This window comes from Orcinus orca, chromosome 8 (assembly GCF_937001465.1).
Source record: "Orcinus orca chromosome 8, mOrcOrc1.1, whole genome shotgun sequence".
Taxonomy (NCBI): Eukaryota; Metazoa; Chordata; class Mammalia; order Artiodactyla; family Delphinidae; genus Orcinus; species Orcinus orca.
The window spans coordinates 1,055,707-1,072,192 of record NC_064566.1 but is presented as its reverse complement, the minus strand read 5'-3'; the positions used below and the strand labels follow the sequence as shown (position 1 = coordinate 1,072,192).

General features: G+C 59.9%; 1 protein-coding gene across 3 annotated transcripts in view; it reads left to right on the top strand.

Moving 5' to 3' along the window:
• Nucleotides 1-4,753: 4,753 nt before the first annotated feature.
• Nucleotides 4,754-16,486, top strand: part of MOB2 (MOB kinase activator 2) — a 50,759-nt gene continuing 39,026 nt past the window's right edge. The window contains exon 1 of one of the 3 annotated variants that reach the window (XM_049714044.1): nucleotides 4,754-4,779. In XM_049714044.1, coding sequence (XP_049570001.1) covers nucleotides 4,769-4,779 — 11 coding nt within the window. In that variant the 5' untranslated portion in view covers nucleotides 4,754-4,768. Of the gene's footprint in view, nucleotides 4,780-5,675; nucleotides 5,824-6,249; nucleotides 6,269-16,486 lie in introns of those variants that run through there. The other 2 variants (XM_012536087.3, XM_033402571.1) reach the window with 2 other exon arrangements.

Here is a 16,486-nt window from a genome sequence, read left to right as displayed (position 1 = left end):
CAGGAAGCCCCTCAGACCTTGCTCACGGCACTGCTCAGCAACCTGCTCTGGGAACAAGGCTTTATGGCTGCAGAGCCGGCCTCCCCCGCTGACTAAATGGGGTCTTCGCAGATCAGAGCAGGCACCAGGTTGATCAGTAAAAGCCACTAGGTGGGGCTTCCCTGGTGGCGCAGTGGTTGAGAGTCTGCCTGCTGATGCAGGGGACACGTGTTCGTGCCCCGGTCCGGGAAGATCCCACATGCCGCGGAGCGGCTGGGCCCGTGAGCCATGGCCGCTGAGCCTGTGCGTCCGGAGCCTGCGCGTGCGGAGCCTGTGCTCCGCAACGGGAGAGGCCACAGAGTGAGAGGCCCGCGTGCTGCAAAAAAAAAAAAAAGCCACTAGGCGCATCTGGAGACCCCCGATCTCGTAGCCCCCTCCCATTGGATGGAGAAGGGTGAGCCAAAGCAGGCTCGCGGCAGGGCTGGGAGGACAGCCCAGTCTCCTGGCTCTTTCCTGGGCCTGCTCGTTTCACGGCTACCAGCCAGGGGCCATGGGCCTGGCCATGGGTTAGGGGTGCTTAGCCTGTCCTGCCCCAGCCAATCCAGGGACTCGAGCTGGGGAAGGCTGGATGGAACAGGGCAGAGGCTGGGGGGGAGGGGAGAGGCCAGGGGCCACCGGCATTAAGCATTAGCATGGCCCCTGGCCAGTGGTAAGTGCCCCAGAAGTAATCCCAGGTGACAGTGATTCCTGTTGTCTCTATGGATACCTGGCCCTGAGCAGCAGTGCCCACCCCCTCAGGGCCTAAGCCAAATGCCCCCCAGAGGGGGCAGGGGGAGGGGCACTGGAGCCTGAAGGCAGCTCGGCCCTCCTGCCACCGCCAGACAGAAGGGCCGCGGGCTGCTCCCACGGGTGACGTCCTCCACCGTTCCCAAGTCCCAGGGAGGAGAGCCCCTCTGTGAGGCAGAAGGTAGCGGGAAGACGGCAGGCTTAGGAACAGAGGGTTCTGGAATCCCAGCTCTCCGCTTGCTCACTGGGGGACCCTGGACAAGCTCCTGTCCCGCTAGGAGCCCTGGTCTCCTCCCTGCAGTCACTGCCCAGAAGGGCGTGAGGCTGAAGTGAAGGCGCGTGTGTAGGGCAGCCAGCCCGGCAGCGGGGTCTGCAGGAGGGCGTTCTCTGCAGCATTGGCTGGAGGCTTGGAAGGACCGATGCCTTGGGAGGACCTTGCAGCTCCCAGGGGCTTGGCTTTCTGAGGTGCCTTCCCCAAAGCACACCCCCAGGCTTGTCTGAGACAAGCAATGCTGACCCTCTGCAGCGGGAGGCCAGCCCTCTCTGCTGCCCTCGTGCTGCTGTCACTCACCCTCAGCCTCACTGGGGACTGTCCCACACGAGAACCAGCTCAGGAGGCAAGAGGGAGCCACTGTTCTCCAGCCTCCGAGGTGTAGGAGAAAGTGTATCCTTCCGGCCAGGCAGCCCGGCACTGGGAAGGATGCTCTGGACCTCCGACTGGCCACGTCCCCCATCGGCTGTTGGACACAAGGGAAGGCAGCCAGAGGCGGGCCCTCTGCCCACAGCATGGGCAGTGAGTGGGCCCATGGGACGGACAGACAGGGTCAGGCCGGAGACAGTGAAAGCGAAGGAGGACCCAGCAGGGCGCGCCTTGCGCCCGGGGTCACTGTTGAGAGTCAGCTTTCTCCGCGAAGACTTGCCATGTGGTCACTGTTATCCTGGAAGCCTCATCCTCCGCCCCACAATGGAAGACAACTCCTTCTGGAGGATTCCTGCAGGTCCCCAGTCTACAGCAAAGCATAATTGGGAAAACCAAGCCCCTCGTTTCCCTGCCCAGGAACTCCCTGCTGGCACACAGCTCCAGGCGCCCCTCTGGGCAGAATCTGGGCAGAAGGCGGGTGGCTGGTGGAAAGGACAAGGTTGAGGGTTGGCGTCTGCATCAGTGTCCTGTGGCTGCTGTAACGAAGGACCACAACTGAGTGGCCTACGGCAACAGAAATTTGTTGTCTCACCGTTCTGGAGGCCGGAAACCAAAATCTTTGGTGTCAGCGGGGCTGGTTCCTTCTGAGGGCTTTGAGGGAAGGCTCTGGCCCACGCCTCTCCTTGGCCTGTGTCTCTTCACACCATCTTCCCTCTGTGATCAAATTGCCCCTTTTTATAAGGACACCGTTGGACTAGGTGCCCATGCTATTTGCATTACAACCTTATCTTACCTAATTCAATCTGCAATCTCTCCGTTTCCAAGTAAGGTCCCATTCTGAGGTACCGGGGGGTTATGACTTCAACATACCTCTTTTGAGGGGTTGGGGGGGCACAATTCAAGCTGTAACAGCCAGAACGCCTTGTCCCCGTCGTTGGCGTCCTCATTCTCCAGAGCGCTTAGCACTGCCTAAAGTATTATATGCCTTGATTGTTTTCGTTGACTGTGTACTCCCATTAGTCTGTAAGCTCTGTGGGGGTTACTTCCTGTCCGTCTTGTCTGCCGTTGCATTCCGAGCACCTACGGAGGGCCTGGCACATGGTTGGCACACAATACTTATTTGCCAAGTAGATGGATGAATGGAAAGAGGACTGAGTGGAACACTCTGCAGTTCCACCTCCCTGCCAAAGTAGTAAGACCACAAGCAGAACTGAACCTCCAGGGAAGTCACAGAGGTTGGTGCCGCCACCAGAGAACTGCAAGGCGCAGAGGGCCTGTCACGTTCCAGTTTCACTCATACGTGTTGTCTGTGCAGGAGATGGAGGCTGTCGGTGACTGACAGTGGGTTATTGCAAGTTTAAGGCCCTGATTATGTGGATAGCTACAGCTGGCCTTCCAGATGTGGTATCCTTCCTGGAACCAGTCAGTACAACAGTCCCCACCCTACCCCCACACCAAGAGCACCAGGAACGGTGAGCTGTCCTTTGCCAGGGTTAGGGGTGCACCTCCACCATCTCACTGCAGGGTCACATCAGCACTTACTCCCTCCACCATGGTTTAGTCCACACAGAGTCTGATTATGTCAGGATGCCACACCGTTCCATCACATGGACGATGTCCCGTTGATAGGCTGCAGAACCCAGGACTTAGTGATATTCTAGACACTAAAATAACATACGTGGTTGCCAAAGGGATAGACCCCATGAAAATTTGGGAACTTGCCACACCTAAGTGAAATTTTAGAGGTTCAGTAATCTGGACATCCCCTCCAAAGTGAAGGACACCTTGAGCACCTCAACACTGGGAAGAACACACACATTTTGATGGATATATCTATCAGCAATTGTCTTTAGCTTCAAGTAACAGAAACTGGAAAGAACAGCGACTTGAGATTTTTTCAATTAAAGAAGTCCAGAGGTAAGAAGTTCAGGATTGCTGTGGAGGTTCCAGAGTTTCAGCAAGAACTCAAATTCTTTCCATCTTTCTGCTCTGCCGTCATTAGCATGCCTCATGGTCCCAGATGGCTGCAGAAGCTCTAGCCGTCATTTTCCTATTCTTGGCAGGAGCTAGGAGACTGGGCCAGGTTGGGGTGGGGAGGAAAGACAAAAAGGATTTCCTGGAAGCCACCCAACAACTTCCACTTCCATCTCATTGGCCACCCTGTCTACATGGGAAGCTGGGAAAAAGAAGGAGGAGGGGGAGGAGGAAGGGAGAAGAAAAGCTATGAACATTGGGCAGGTAACGTATCATCTCTGACCAGTGCTCACTGAGGGTGCTAGTCTCATCTAGTTCGCAAGAGACCTGAGGGTTTGCCAGCTTTGAATGTGCTCCAGACTGAGGAGAAGATTTAGCTGAGGCTGCAGCACATGCAGTTCTACCAGTTGGCACTTATGACTCAATGGATCCAGTGGTGCTTGGTGGAGATCGTGGAGCTCTAGTGGGTGAACGAGATAGGAGGGCCCCAGGGTCTTGGAGCAAAGCCACATCCTCTTACAAAATAAACCATGATTCTTTGAGATGTGAGTTTTGACTTGCCACTGGGCTCCACTTCAGACCGTACATAAGACCACGGGACGTCTCATGACTGTGTGATCTGAATGGCCCATTATGGACTGGGTGACACAAAGCCATAAAGTGGGGTGTACCCAGCGGTAAACCACCATCGGGGGAAGGGGGATGGACCTTCAGCACAGGTAAGCAGCCTGTGCAGGGGGATCACACTCCCAATACGCTGAGTCATAGCTCCCTGCTTCCCCATCTTCAGCCTACACCTGTGACCTTATGAAGTTTCTTAGGGCACTATTATTCCCATTCCACTAATAAAGAACTTGAGTCACAGGGACATTAAACAATTTCTCCAAGTCACCCAGCCAGTAAGTGGAAGAGCAGGGACCCGAGGCCCAGGCTACCGCGGGGACGTGGGATGGGGGGCTGGGGGGGGCGGGTCGCGGGGCAGGAAGATGGATGCAATCTGGGGGGTGGCCCAAAGCTCGGGTAACAGTTTAGGGAAGATTACAGCAGCCGGATGCAGGCAGGGTCCCCAGGGGCTCATACTCCTCGGGGAAGAATGGTCTGGGTCACTGTTCTAGGTAGAGATGCAACCTGCAGATGGCCGGCCACAGGCAAAGTCCTAACTACCCTGGCCACTTATCCAGCTGTGGAGACGAAGGCCCTGGCCCATATCTGCGTGCTTTTCCTCCCCGAGATGGGACATGCGACAGGACTTCCCCTCGTCCCTCTGTCTTTCCTCATTATTTCTTCTCAGGTGGCTGGTGGTCAAGTGCGCAATTTTCCCCCACAAGCTCCGTGATCAGCAAGGCACCAGAGGGAGAGAGGCAACCTCCGCACAGGGGGCAGCAGCTGATGAGACTCAGGTGGGGCCGTAGGGTGGGGCGGGACCAGGGCCGAGGGCAGCGGCACTGGGCGGGGACGCAGCGTGTCATCCGTCCCAAGCGTCCCATGTGTCCCAAGCACCGTCTCCTCCATTCTTGATCTCAGCCAGCGGCTTCCACCACCGATGTGGTCCCTGGACAGGCACCCGTCCCTCCAGGCATCTGCCCTGTAGGGCAGCCAAAGCCCAGCGCCTGCCCCAGGCTCTCTCCTTCCTTGGGGAAGGAGCCGCCCCACAGACCTCTGTTTGTCTCGTTGACTGTCCCCGCGTCCAGGGCCCCATGGCTGCCAGGAGGATGGATGGAGGGGTGTCGCGGGCTGGTCTCCGCCGCCGGGACGGGCAGAGAGTGGGGCTCAGGTCACGGGAAAGGCCGCCGGGATGCGAGGGCGCGGGGCTCAGAGGGTCTCGCTCCCTTGGCCGAGCCGGGAGCGCCCAACACCGTGCCGGTCCTGTCCCCGAAAACTTCCCCTGCTGCCAGCTGACGGCTCAGCCTGACATGCGAAGCTTACTGAGCCTGGAGAGAAGCCAGTGGCCGAGGCGACCCGAGGAGGGGGGAGGGGCTGCGGCGTTCTGGAGACATGGGGCGGCCAGGGCGTAGGGGGCAGTATGGGGAGCAGGGAGACAGCGAGATGGGAGGGGACATCCCGGACGTGGGGAGACATCCAGGGTGTGAGGGGACAGTGGGGTGTGAGGGGACATCCCGGGGTGTGAGGGGACAGCGGCTTGTGTGGGGACATCCTGGGGTGTGAGGGGACATACCGGGGTGTCAGGGGACATCCCCGCGCAGGCTCCAGTAGGTGGGTGGGGGACAGGGCTGTAGGGGGGGGGGGGGGGGGCGACAGGGGCGGCCCGGACTACGTTTCCCAGCAGGCAGCGCGCTCACGTCACTTCCGGCGGCGCCCGCGGCGCGCGTGTGGGAGTGAGCGAGCGAGTGTTTACTTCCGGCCGCCGCCGCCGCGAGCTGAGGGCCGAGAGAGTCGGGCGGCGGGCGCGGCGGTCCCCGCGCAGCCATGGACTGGCTCATGGGGTGAGTCGGGCGGCGGGGCGGCGGGGTGGCGAGGCTGGCGGGCCGGGCCGCGGGAGGGGCCGCGGGGCGCGCCGCGGGCTGCACCGGTCAAGGGCGGCGGGCCGGGCGGCGCGGGCCGGGCCGGCGAGGGGCGTCCCCGGGTTGGGCGCGGGGCCGGGGCTCCCTGGAGCGGGGTCGGGGCCGGGCCGGGAGCGGGGCCGCGTCCGGCCTGCAGTCGGCGCCCGCGCGGCGTGTCGCGTCCCGGGAGCCGACCCCGTGCAGGCGGCCACACCTCGCCTCTGGCTGTCGGGCGGCGGGGGAGGTCGGACGGAGGCTGCTCTCGCCGGTCGCCGCGGCGAACTTGCTTCGGGAAGAGATAACTTTGACGCCGGCAGAGAACAACCCCTTGAAAAACGAGGGAAAAGAAGCAAAACAACCCAACTCTGCCAGCGTCCGCCGGGGCGAGGTCGGCGGGGCCGGGGTGCGATCGGCGTCTCCGCGGGCGGCTGCCGCAGGGCGGGGTAGGAAGGAAGCATCAGCACCGGAGCCTGGGCTGGGCTCTCCCTCTCGTCGGCGTGTGTGTTGGGCTTGCTGGAAGTTAGATAAACGTATAGAACGTCACGTCGTCTTCAATAAGTTATTCTCCCTAAAAACATCATTTTTTTCCTGTTCTTTCTCTTTTTATTTTTTACTTTTTGAGGATCGAGAGGGGCTGACACTTTTCACCCAGTAACGTGGTCCGCCATCCGATCTGTGCCCAGCTCTGGTTTGTATAGCACCCCTCTGGAGTTAGGTTAGTTACTCCGGGAGCTTGGGGTGGGAGTGAGGGAGCGGTTGCTGTGTGCTTGGCCTCGACCGGTGGAAGGGCTTGTCTAGACACTGAAGTTCGGGAAGGGAGGTGAAAGGTCCGATGTACGTTTCATGTCAGTGTCTGTCAGGCCCTTTCGGGGTGTAGGCAGAGTGGAGGGTGCTGTCGGCGTAGTCAAGGCCATGAATGAGACCCACCCTTCCTGGCAGGTTGGGTGGAGTTTAGTGAAGGGGGAGACCAGACAGCGTGAAGGGTGAATAAAGAGGCCAAAGAGTTGCTGAGTGTGACGGGGTAGACCTGGAGCCAGAGTGCAGGGCTGAGCGTGGCATGTGGGTGATGCAGGCGGCTAGCCGCGGGGCAGGGCCGCTCACCTGGCTTCTTGCAGAGGCAGCACTGCCGTCGCAGCCCCACTGCTTGTTAGCAGTGTGACTCTAGGTGGTTACTAATTCTCCAGACCTGCTTTTAAAAAGTCATCTGTAGGGTGGAAGTCATGGTCCTTGCAGCATGGTGTTGTGGAAGGGTCCACTAAAGCCTTTACCACAGTGCCTGGCATTGGTGGATGCTGGTTACTGTGAGTAAGGAGAGATGCTTGTAGGAGGCCTTCGTAACCCACGGGCACCAAGAGTCGAGGGCAGGCAGCTGTGTTTGCTTTAATTTGAGCCATAGATGCTTGCTTTCTGTGTTTATCAGGAGCGACTGCTTTGGAGGCTGCCTGGCCTCCCGTGAGCCGGTTTCAGGGGAGTAGGCTGTTGATTGGCTGAGTTGAGTTAGCAGGGCTTAGGGTCGGAGGGACCAGCCCGATCAGCTGGGCTGCCGAGGGGGCAGCTGATTGTATTTTGTCTGTGTGTGGTTATTATGTGCTCATGCCCATAAGAAGCAGGCACTCTGTGCCTGGAAACTGACCAGCAGTCCGTTTTTTTAACTGCCTGAGGTCTGTGCTTTATGGACTGTATTGTCATCATTGTGAACAACCAGAAGTTTACCACAGCTAGGCTTAGAAGGGTCTGGTTCTCCAGGCGCTTGTCAGGACTGTCTGGGTAAGATCAGCGGAGCACTTACCTCCCTGTGGGGGGGAGGCCGGGCCCAGTGTTGGAGGAAGACAGCTTTGAAAGGGACAGGCTTGGAGCTGCTGCTTCTGTGGTCTCTGGGGAGGGAAGGAGCCGACTGGATGTAAAGTAGGCAGTAGGCAGTTCTGAAAGGGAACTAGAGATCTCCAGAAAGGGGTTAGGATGGAGTTTGCTTATCTTCGTGCATGTGTTTTTAAACTTGGTGGATTGCATATCAGACTTGGTGAATCATGAATTCTTTAACATTTCCTTAACTATGAACCACCCCCCTTAAAAAAAAAAAGTGGAACAATCTCAGTAGTCAAGTTCTGATCTTCTCGAGAGCATGTTTCCAGGGTGGTGTCTGAGTATGCTAGAGCTGGGAGGGCCCGGGTGGCCCTCTGTCCCTCCCACAAGTTTACTGAGCATCTGCTGTGAAGTATGAGGATGCAGAGGCCTGGACTTCACAGCTGCAGAGGGAGTGAGCAGCAGAGACCCCAGCTCTCCCACTCTGGTCCACCTGCCACTCCACCTGGCCCCTCTTGTGAGGAGAGCCACCCGGCGGCGCGTGAAGGGCCTGGCTCCTGCCCGACGCCCTTTACATGCTTAATGCTAGGACTTCAGTTAATCCTTTAGCCAGGTTTCAGCCTGGAAGAATTGAGGAGATGTGTGATTTTTTTTTTTACTGTTTCTTGATATTTTTATTAATTCACATCATTCCGTGTCAACCGGTTTGTTTGGAATAGAGTTCTCATGTTTTTAATGTTTTTTGTTCTTTTGAGAAGCAGTTTCTCTGCATTTGTCCATCACGGGGACAAAGTATGGACTCAGCTGTAGGCAAACGGTGCGTCCTCCTCCTCGTCTTCTGATCACTGTTATGACCAGAAGAGTGGGTTACAGATGTTCGAGTGAGACCACACCTTCCCTGTCACTGAAAGGGCCTTGCTGAGTAATGCTGGCAGCCTTATCTTCAGCTCTCCCTGCCGTGTGTGAGGAAAGGGAGGCCTGCAGGAAACCTGCTCAGGGAAGCTAGAAAGAAAGCCAGCATGTTACGACTTGCTGCTGGACTTTGCTGGCGCTCATCTGCAGGAGAGTTTTGCGACGAGCAGCTCGCATCCGTCGTCTTACTGTATGTTTCCTCTGCTTGGCGTTGAGCACCAAGGTGTGTGGTAATTTTTTTCCTCTTTTTTTACAAAAGTAATTTCTAACTTGAAAAGGGTTGCACTTCTTGTGTAGGTCACCTCTGGGGTCCTTGGCTCTACCCATTCTGGACAGCAGCTGACAGGGTGGCACCCTTGCCCAGAGCAGAAGCTGCATGAGCTGGGGCAGCGCAGAGTGTGGGAGTGTGGAGAGAACTTTTGTCCTGTCCTCAGCTGGCAGTGGCAGCCATCTGTGAGTGGACGATAGGCGTGTGGTTTACATTTTACCCGACAAAGCTGGGTCCAGAAGCTTCCCAGCCAGCATCTGGGAATATAGAAGAGGAAACACACTTCCTCTGCTCCTGACTGGTGGGGGCCTACGGGGTGAAGTTTGCAGGGACCTGCCCGCCCGCGCCCTCTAGCCCAGCCCGCACCCTGCGAGCCCCTTGCTGGGGCCGCTTGGGCCTTGACGTCAGCACCTCCTTTCCTCCCCGGCGGCAGATTGAGGTGGCGTGAGGCGCAGGGTAGGGCTTCCTGGCTCTGGCCAGAGGAGACAGGCCTCCCGGCCTGGCGATTCACTCCACAGGGCGGTGGAGTTGGCGCTCTCGGGCAGCGCCCAGGGTGTGCTATGCGGTCGGGGGCTTTCGGGCCTGATGGGTCTGCCGGCAGGAATCTTGCACTCAGGTGAAGGGGATCCAACCCCGTGGATGCCACCTCTGCGGGCATTTGAACCGGGTGTTGATGACTTTCCCTTGGCACTTGGCCTCTGGGGAGGGTGTTGCGGTGGCTGGCAGTCAAATCCCGTATGAGGGCACCCAGGCTGAGCTTGCTCGATTCTCTAGGGTTTGGGGTTTTTTTTAACAGTCTCCTTGAGGTATAATTTACCTACCATAAAGTTTACTTGCTTTAAGCGTACAATTAAGTAATTTTTAGTAAAATTACAGAGTTGACCATCACCACAGTTTAGTTTGAGAATGTTCACCTCACCCCCGAAAGAAATCTCATGTTCAGGGTGCCCCGTTCCCTCCCTGACCCTAGGCAATCACTGATTTACTTTCCATCTCTACAGATTTGCCTATTCTGGGCATTTCGTGTGGAAATGGAACGGAATCACAACACGTGGTCTTCTGTGACCAGTTCACTTAGCTTAATGTTGTGAAAGTTCGTCGGTGGTGTTGCTGGTGTCAGCTGTCCTTTCTGTGGCCAAATGGTATTCCGTGGTGTGGAGATAGGCGTGTGTTGCCTCTCCACGGACACCTGGATTGTTCCTGCTTTTTGCTGATCCTGAAAGATGCTGCTGTGACCCAGCCTCTTCCAGACGTGAGCCGGACCACTTCCTGCCGCGAGACCTCCAGTCCCGACTGCGTTCACCGTCTGTCCTGGGCCAGACCCCGAGCTCAGGATCAGTGTCGCCGCCGGAGAAGACAGTCCGCGCTCTGTCAGGCTGGGCAGCAGGAGCAAATGATGTGGCGGCAGAGGGCGGGCCGGGAGGGCGGCTCGGGAGGGTGCACAGGAGTTTTCCAAGCAGAAAGGAGGAAAGGTCGCGGCCCAGGAAGGAGGAACGGCACGTGCAAAGGCATAGAGGCACGAGGAGAAAAACTGCGGCCAGTGGGCCCCGGAACCTGTGGTTGCAGGGCACACGCAGGAGCAGCTGCTTTCCAGGCAGGCAGTCACTGTGGCCTGGGTGTGTGGCAGTGCTCGCCTGGGGCTAGGGAGCCCTTGCAGAATGAGCCCCACGTGCCTGAACACCCTTGGCAACGCGTCATTTCTCATTTGTCCTCCTGCTTGGGGTGTCTGCAGGGAACCCTGCACAAGTGTCCCCGGGGACCCACCTGAGCACCGCAGGGAGGCTCTGCGGCGTGGGCAGGGCCCGGGGCAGCCGCAGTGCCCTGTTCCAGCCTCTGTCCTGGCTTCTCACCCCCAGGTGTCACTGTCTACTGGGCTCACCGAGGCCTCTTCTCAGGATGCTGGGAAAGCCGGGCGGCACTGGGGCGCTGGCTGCTGGACTTGTTGTCCAGAGCTCATGGTGGCCTGGGAGGGGTTCGCTCGAGTGGGCGCTGGAGGCGGCCTCTGTGTCGATGTTCTCACTGTCCCAGCCTGTCCCACATTGTCCTTGCTGTGGTCCTGGAAACTTAGACGCACCCAAGCACACGTTCTTGATTTTGTCAGGGACGGGCCTACGTGGCCTGGGAGGGAGGCCGAGCCCAGGCATAGGTGTGCTCGGCGGGGCACACTCCGTGCCTGTGTTGGGCGCGTCGGCCCCGCAGGCTGGTCTGGGAGCTGGTCTCAGTGCCCAACGGTGACTTCTGTGCGTGTCCCCCGCCAGCAGTGGCCGTGTCCGGAAGAGGCGGTGGCGCGGGCTGTTCCCAGCTGACTTGGCTGGAGGGCCTGCCGTTCTTTGTCTTCCTCGTGTTTGTTTTTCTTTCTGCACAGGATTTCTCCCGGCCCGGGTACCCCCGGTGGTGTGCAGGGCTGTTCTGTGGGATGGAGCCTGGGGACATGGGACTAGGAACAGTTGGAACCGGAGGATAGAATGCGGATACTTAAGGAGAAGACAAGGAGGTCGTTGGTGGGTGACTGGGCCACGTGTGACCCGTGGTCCTGTTTGAGCGGAGCCGTGTGGCTTTGGGCTGTGGCCATGTTCTCCTCGTCACCTGGTTTTCTTCTCTTTGAAGAAGTTTCCTTTGCACGGTCACCTGCTGTGGAATATGCGTGCGTCCTCCCTGCAGTGGTTGGCATGTGTGTCCTGGGATGATGCCGCACGGGGGCGCAGAGCTCCCACGGAGGGATCCTGGCCATGCCGGGAAGCAGGGTGGAAGCCGGTGGGTGGGTGCTCGAGAGCCATTTTAGTAGGGCTTCTGGAGTGTCTTTGAAAAGGTGCCGTTTGAGCTGAGACCTGGGGAGGTGAGAGATGGGAACAGGGCTCGGGGGCTGGATGGTTTGGGTTTGAACCCCGACTACAGCTTCACGAGTCATCCTGTTTTACCTCCCCAAGCCTCAGTTTCATTGTCTGTGAAATGGGCGTAGCAGTAACCTTCCCAGCAGGTGGTGGTGGGATTTTATGAGGTGTCCACCGTGGAGAAGGCCCTCTGTCCCCTCAGAGTGAGGTAGGGCTTACCTGGCAAGGCAGTGCCTGCATGAAAAGTGAGTGCAAGGGCTCCGCACCCTGCGGCCCCCAGGCCGCCTTGTCACTGTCACCTCTGCCCTGCCATTGGAGTGCTGCTGTGGCAAGGACCCAGCCCTGTGTCCCGATGCATGGCTGCCCTTAGCCCCGCAGCCCAGGCTTATGCAGTAGGTCTGGCTCTCGGGGTGACTTGTGTGGAAGGCGGGGGGTCGAGGGGTCAGGGGCTTGGCGCCCTGGAGGCCGCTTGACCCCGTTCCCTGCCGATGGCGCCTTCCATCTGTAACCTGCCTGCTCCCGGTCCCCTGGTCGTGCCACACACCCCTTCCCCCGCCAGGTGCCAGTGCTGAGTGTCGCTCTGGGGCTGATCCCGGGGTGGCGGGAAGGGCGCGGCCTGAACTGGCTCACCCGGTCCGCTCTCCCGCCCCCCAGGTGCTGCGGGAGCTCCCCGGCCACCCCTCGCGTCTCCCCTCCCGCCGAGATGGCGAAGCTCGGTATGGAAGGTGGAAGGTGCTAGGTGCTGTGGCCACCTGCTGTCGGTCCACGCCTTCTGCACTGAGAGTCTGTCCCGGGCTGCTAGAGGGCCATGTGCAGAGGGCGCAGGCCTGGCCTGCCAGGCTGGCTCTCCAGCAGCTCTGTCCTCCTCAGATCCCACACTCGTATCCCCTTGTTGGTGCGGTCCAGCTCTGGTCGTGACAGGCCCCTCTGGCCTGTTCCCCGGGTTCCTCAGGACTGAGGGTTGCAGAGGGGCATAGAGGAAGCGGTTATCACCTGTCCCAGCTGCTCCTTAGTGAGACGCTTCCAAAACAAATAGGCCTCTGGGCGGTGGCGTTTTTATTCCACGGGGTGGGGCTGCCTGCCTCTTCCTGCCAGCCTGCAGGCTGATGGGAGCCGCAGACCCCCGGGCAGAGACTCTTCCTGCAGGCTTCTCAGAAGTGATGCTGGGCCTTGTCTCCCATGGGGAGGGCGTTCTCAGGGCGCGCCGGGGGCTGCAGAGGAGGCCTCCACGCTGGGTTCTCCAGCTGAGTGTGGACTCCTCCTCCCCTACTTCCATGCTGGCTCGGCAGGTGTCACGGCCCGAGCAGGTCCTCAGCGTGGCCCGGGGGACACCCTCGAGGAGGAAGAGTGTCTGGAGGCGTGGGGCTGCCCCCACCCTGGCCCTCACCGCCTCAGCCAAGGCTTCTGAGTGGAAGGAAAACGTGGAACCCTTATGACAGGGGCTTCACCGCCCGCTCAGAGCCCTCCGTGCTCTTCGGTGGTTTGGGTCAGGCCTGGCGTCGGGGCAGCGCTCCCTGCCGGGCCCTTTCCCTGCACCCCTGTGGCCGCTTAACCCGGCTTGGCTTCCTTGGCTGCTCATCAAAACAGCCCCGTGACTGGTTTACAAGGACTCTTCTGATTCAACGGACGGAGACGCTGGCCCAGTGGCCCCCGGGCAGGGAGGGGGACGGAGGTACCGGGACGTGATGTTTACTGAGTGGGGTCCCCCCAGCCCAGCAGGCGGACGGGAGACAGCCGGGCGCCCCCACCGCCGCAGCTTTATCTCGGCGGGGCCTTCCTGACAGCTGGGGGGGGCTGCGAGCGGAGGCGTGTTGAGTGGGGTGGACAGGAGGACCCAGCTCGTGGCCTTCACAAGGTCCCTCACCCTGCCACCCATGCCCCGTAGGAGTGGGAGGGAGCCAGTTTCCTTGCCGCGGCGGGTGGAGGGCACGGTCCCACACGATCCAGAGGCCCCTGACACAGGCTGGGGGGCCGCCAGTGAGGACAGGCGAGGTTGGCGTTCTTCATATGTCCCCGTGTGCATTAGTGCTGGTCGGGACCGGAGGAGAGGTGGGCGTAGCGGGCACTCGGCCCCTGCACTCTGCTGGCCTCGGCAGGCGGGGGAAGACGGCGCTTTCGGGGTGTCGTCAGCTGGAAACTGAGTCTCTGGCTGCTCAGAGAGGGGGACCTGAGGCGTTGAGTTCTCTTCTCAGACTGTTTTCTGTGGCCCCGCGTTGATGCTGCGAAGGGACCCAGAGACACTGAGCCTGGCGGCACTGAGTTGCTTTCCTCGCCTACCGGGCTGTGCCCGTGAAGGGCCAGTGCTGACTCGTGCCCACTTTTGGCTCCAGGGCCTGGTGCGTTGGCAGCTCGGGACCTGGTCCCTACGTCAGGTGAGGGACCCTCCCGTTGCCCTCCCCACGAGCGGGCTGCCTGCCAGTGGGTCTCCACCTGGAGTGGTCTCACCTTCCAGGGACGCTGGGCAGGGCCTGGAGGTGTGGTGGGGCATTGCTGCTGCCCCTAGTGGGTGGGGGCCGGGGTGCTGCCGGCATCCTGCAGTGCAGTTGAGGAAGGCTGCCGGTCAGTCTGCGTCTCCTCGCGGGAGGGCTGGGGCGGGAGCTGCTCGTGTGCGCGGGCCGTGCGTGCTTCCGTAGTGCTCAGTGGTCTAGCTTCTTATGACTGGGGTGAGTTCTTTCTACTTTAACGATATTAAATCCCAAGTATTAAGATGATAGAACTTGTTCTTAAAGAGACAGCTAAGAGCAGAGAGAGGAACTGGGAGTTGCTAGAACCCAGTCAGGGGGGGCTGTCTCACCGGCCCCTCCCGGCTAGCTGTGCTTCCCTTGGGCATGCGTTCTGCTGGCAGATATGGGGACGGTAGGTGCAGCTGTGCTGGGAACCTGACCAGGGAACCCAGACGGGTCGGCGCTGTCTGTGCAGCAGGAGGCCCGAGTGAGCAGTGGGACAGCGAGTTGCATGTGCGTGTGTCTGGGCCAGGAGAGCCCCGGGACCTGTGTGTGCGCCTCTGGGCTGCGGCCTGCGCAGGGCCGTAGGGACAGACAAGAGCTTGTGCGCCCTGCCCTTTTCCTTCCTGGCCGCGTGTGAGCCCACACACGTGCACACACACACACAAGCATGGGGACTGTGCGCGCCATTTAGTTGATTCTGTCGGGAAAGACATTCCATCCGTGCTGCCATCACGACGTGTTCAGGAGGCCCTTGCTGGTCGGGGCCGTGTGTGGTTCCCGAGGCCGTGGAGAAGATGGCAGGCGGTGGGCGCAGGGGTGACACGGAGAGCTTGGAGCAGTGTCGTCCTCCAAGAAGCCCAGGTGAGCTTGGGATGCCCCCAGGCCCCTCTCGGGAGCTCTGCACGGCAGGAGTTCAGGGCTGAGCCGTCCCAAGCGAGCGAGCAGCTGCAGCCTGGCGTCGCCGACCCTGCGGAACACCCACCCGCACCACCCTCTTCCCAGTCCCACTGCCCTTGTTCTCTCTTAGCTGTTGAAGGTGATGAATGAACAGAAAAGGAGTCACAAGAAGAAAATCCAGGCCTTGGATCCCCCCCCGGGCTGCCCTGCCTTTCACTCCTCCCCGCAGGGCTGGCGTCCTCTCAGAGGAACTTCTTGCTGAGAGTGTGGGGCGGGTCACGCTTGGTGACTTTCCTTCTGTGTCCTGGATGAGCTGCGTGGCATCCAGGGGCCGGAGGGGCTTCAGCGGGCGTGCAGGGCTGAGCCTGCCCATCTTCCTGAGAATCACCGACACGGGGTGTGCACTGGGGACCGCTGGGGCCGCGGCTTTTTCGCAGGACAGGGCTCACTCCCTGCCACGAGAGGAGTGTTTTCTGTTGGCCGAGGGTCCTGTGCCCTGCTCACCCGACGAAACATGTGGCAGGTGCTTCCCTTTTGGGGTGTTCGTCTTCCCTCCCAGACCCACAGGTAGCTTCGCTCCCTCGGCACGGGAGCAGGCAGGCAGGCACCAGGGCACCCCGAGCCAGGCTGTGGGCAGCTGGCCGCGGGGCATCAGCCCTGCAGGGTCCGGTCCCAGGAAGGGGTGCCGGCGAGGAGGGCTGAGCACCCACTCTGTGTGCCGTCTGCAGGTCAGGTGATCTTGGGGTCACGATTGCTTTCTGAGCCCGGGCACCCGGATCAGGGGAGGGGGCTCCCAGCCCCTGCCCTGCAGACTGGTTTTGGCTGGGATGTGTTTTCTGGGAGATGCCTGCTGTGTGGCAGGTGTTCTTGTGACCGCGGTCAGGTTTACTAGCTTCAGGGACGCAGACGTGCTCATGCCCCACAGAGCGTTAAAAGCACCGAGGGCATGCGTTGGTGGTCTCGCGGGTCGCGCCCGTCATCACGCAGGCTGTCCTTGCTGCCTCCCTGCCCGGCCTGCTCCCTGCCTCCGAAGCAGGGCGTCGGATTGGGTCTGGGTTGCCACCTGCAGCGGGCCCTGGGTCTCGGGGTGCTGTTTGCAGAGCGCTGCACCGCCCCACATCTGCTCTGCGCTGTCCGAGTGAGACCCCGGCGCTTCTCTGGACGTGGGCACTGCAGCAGAGACTGAGAAATGCCTTGTGATAAAAACCCTTGTTTTCTAGTACATTCTCGTGTTCCTGCTGGAAGGCCTCCTACCTTTTTGGCCGAAGAAGTGCAGGGCTCAGCTGAGTTCTGTCAGGAGCTCCCGGCATTTATAATTCATGTGAAAATAAATGTGTCCTCTTGTCATGACCTTGCTGGCTTTCATGCACTTCCTCCCAGGCCAGCCTAGTGCATCTGGGTTTTTTTTTTTTTTTTTTTTTTTTTTTTTTGCGGTACGCGGGCCTCTC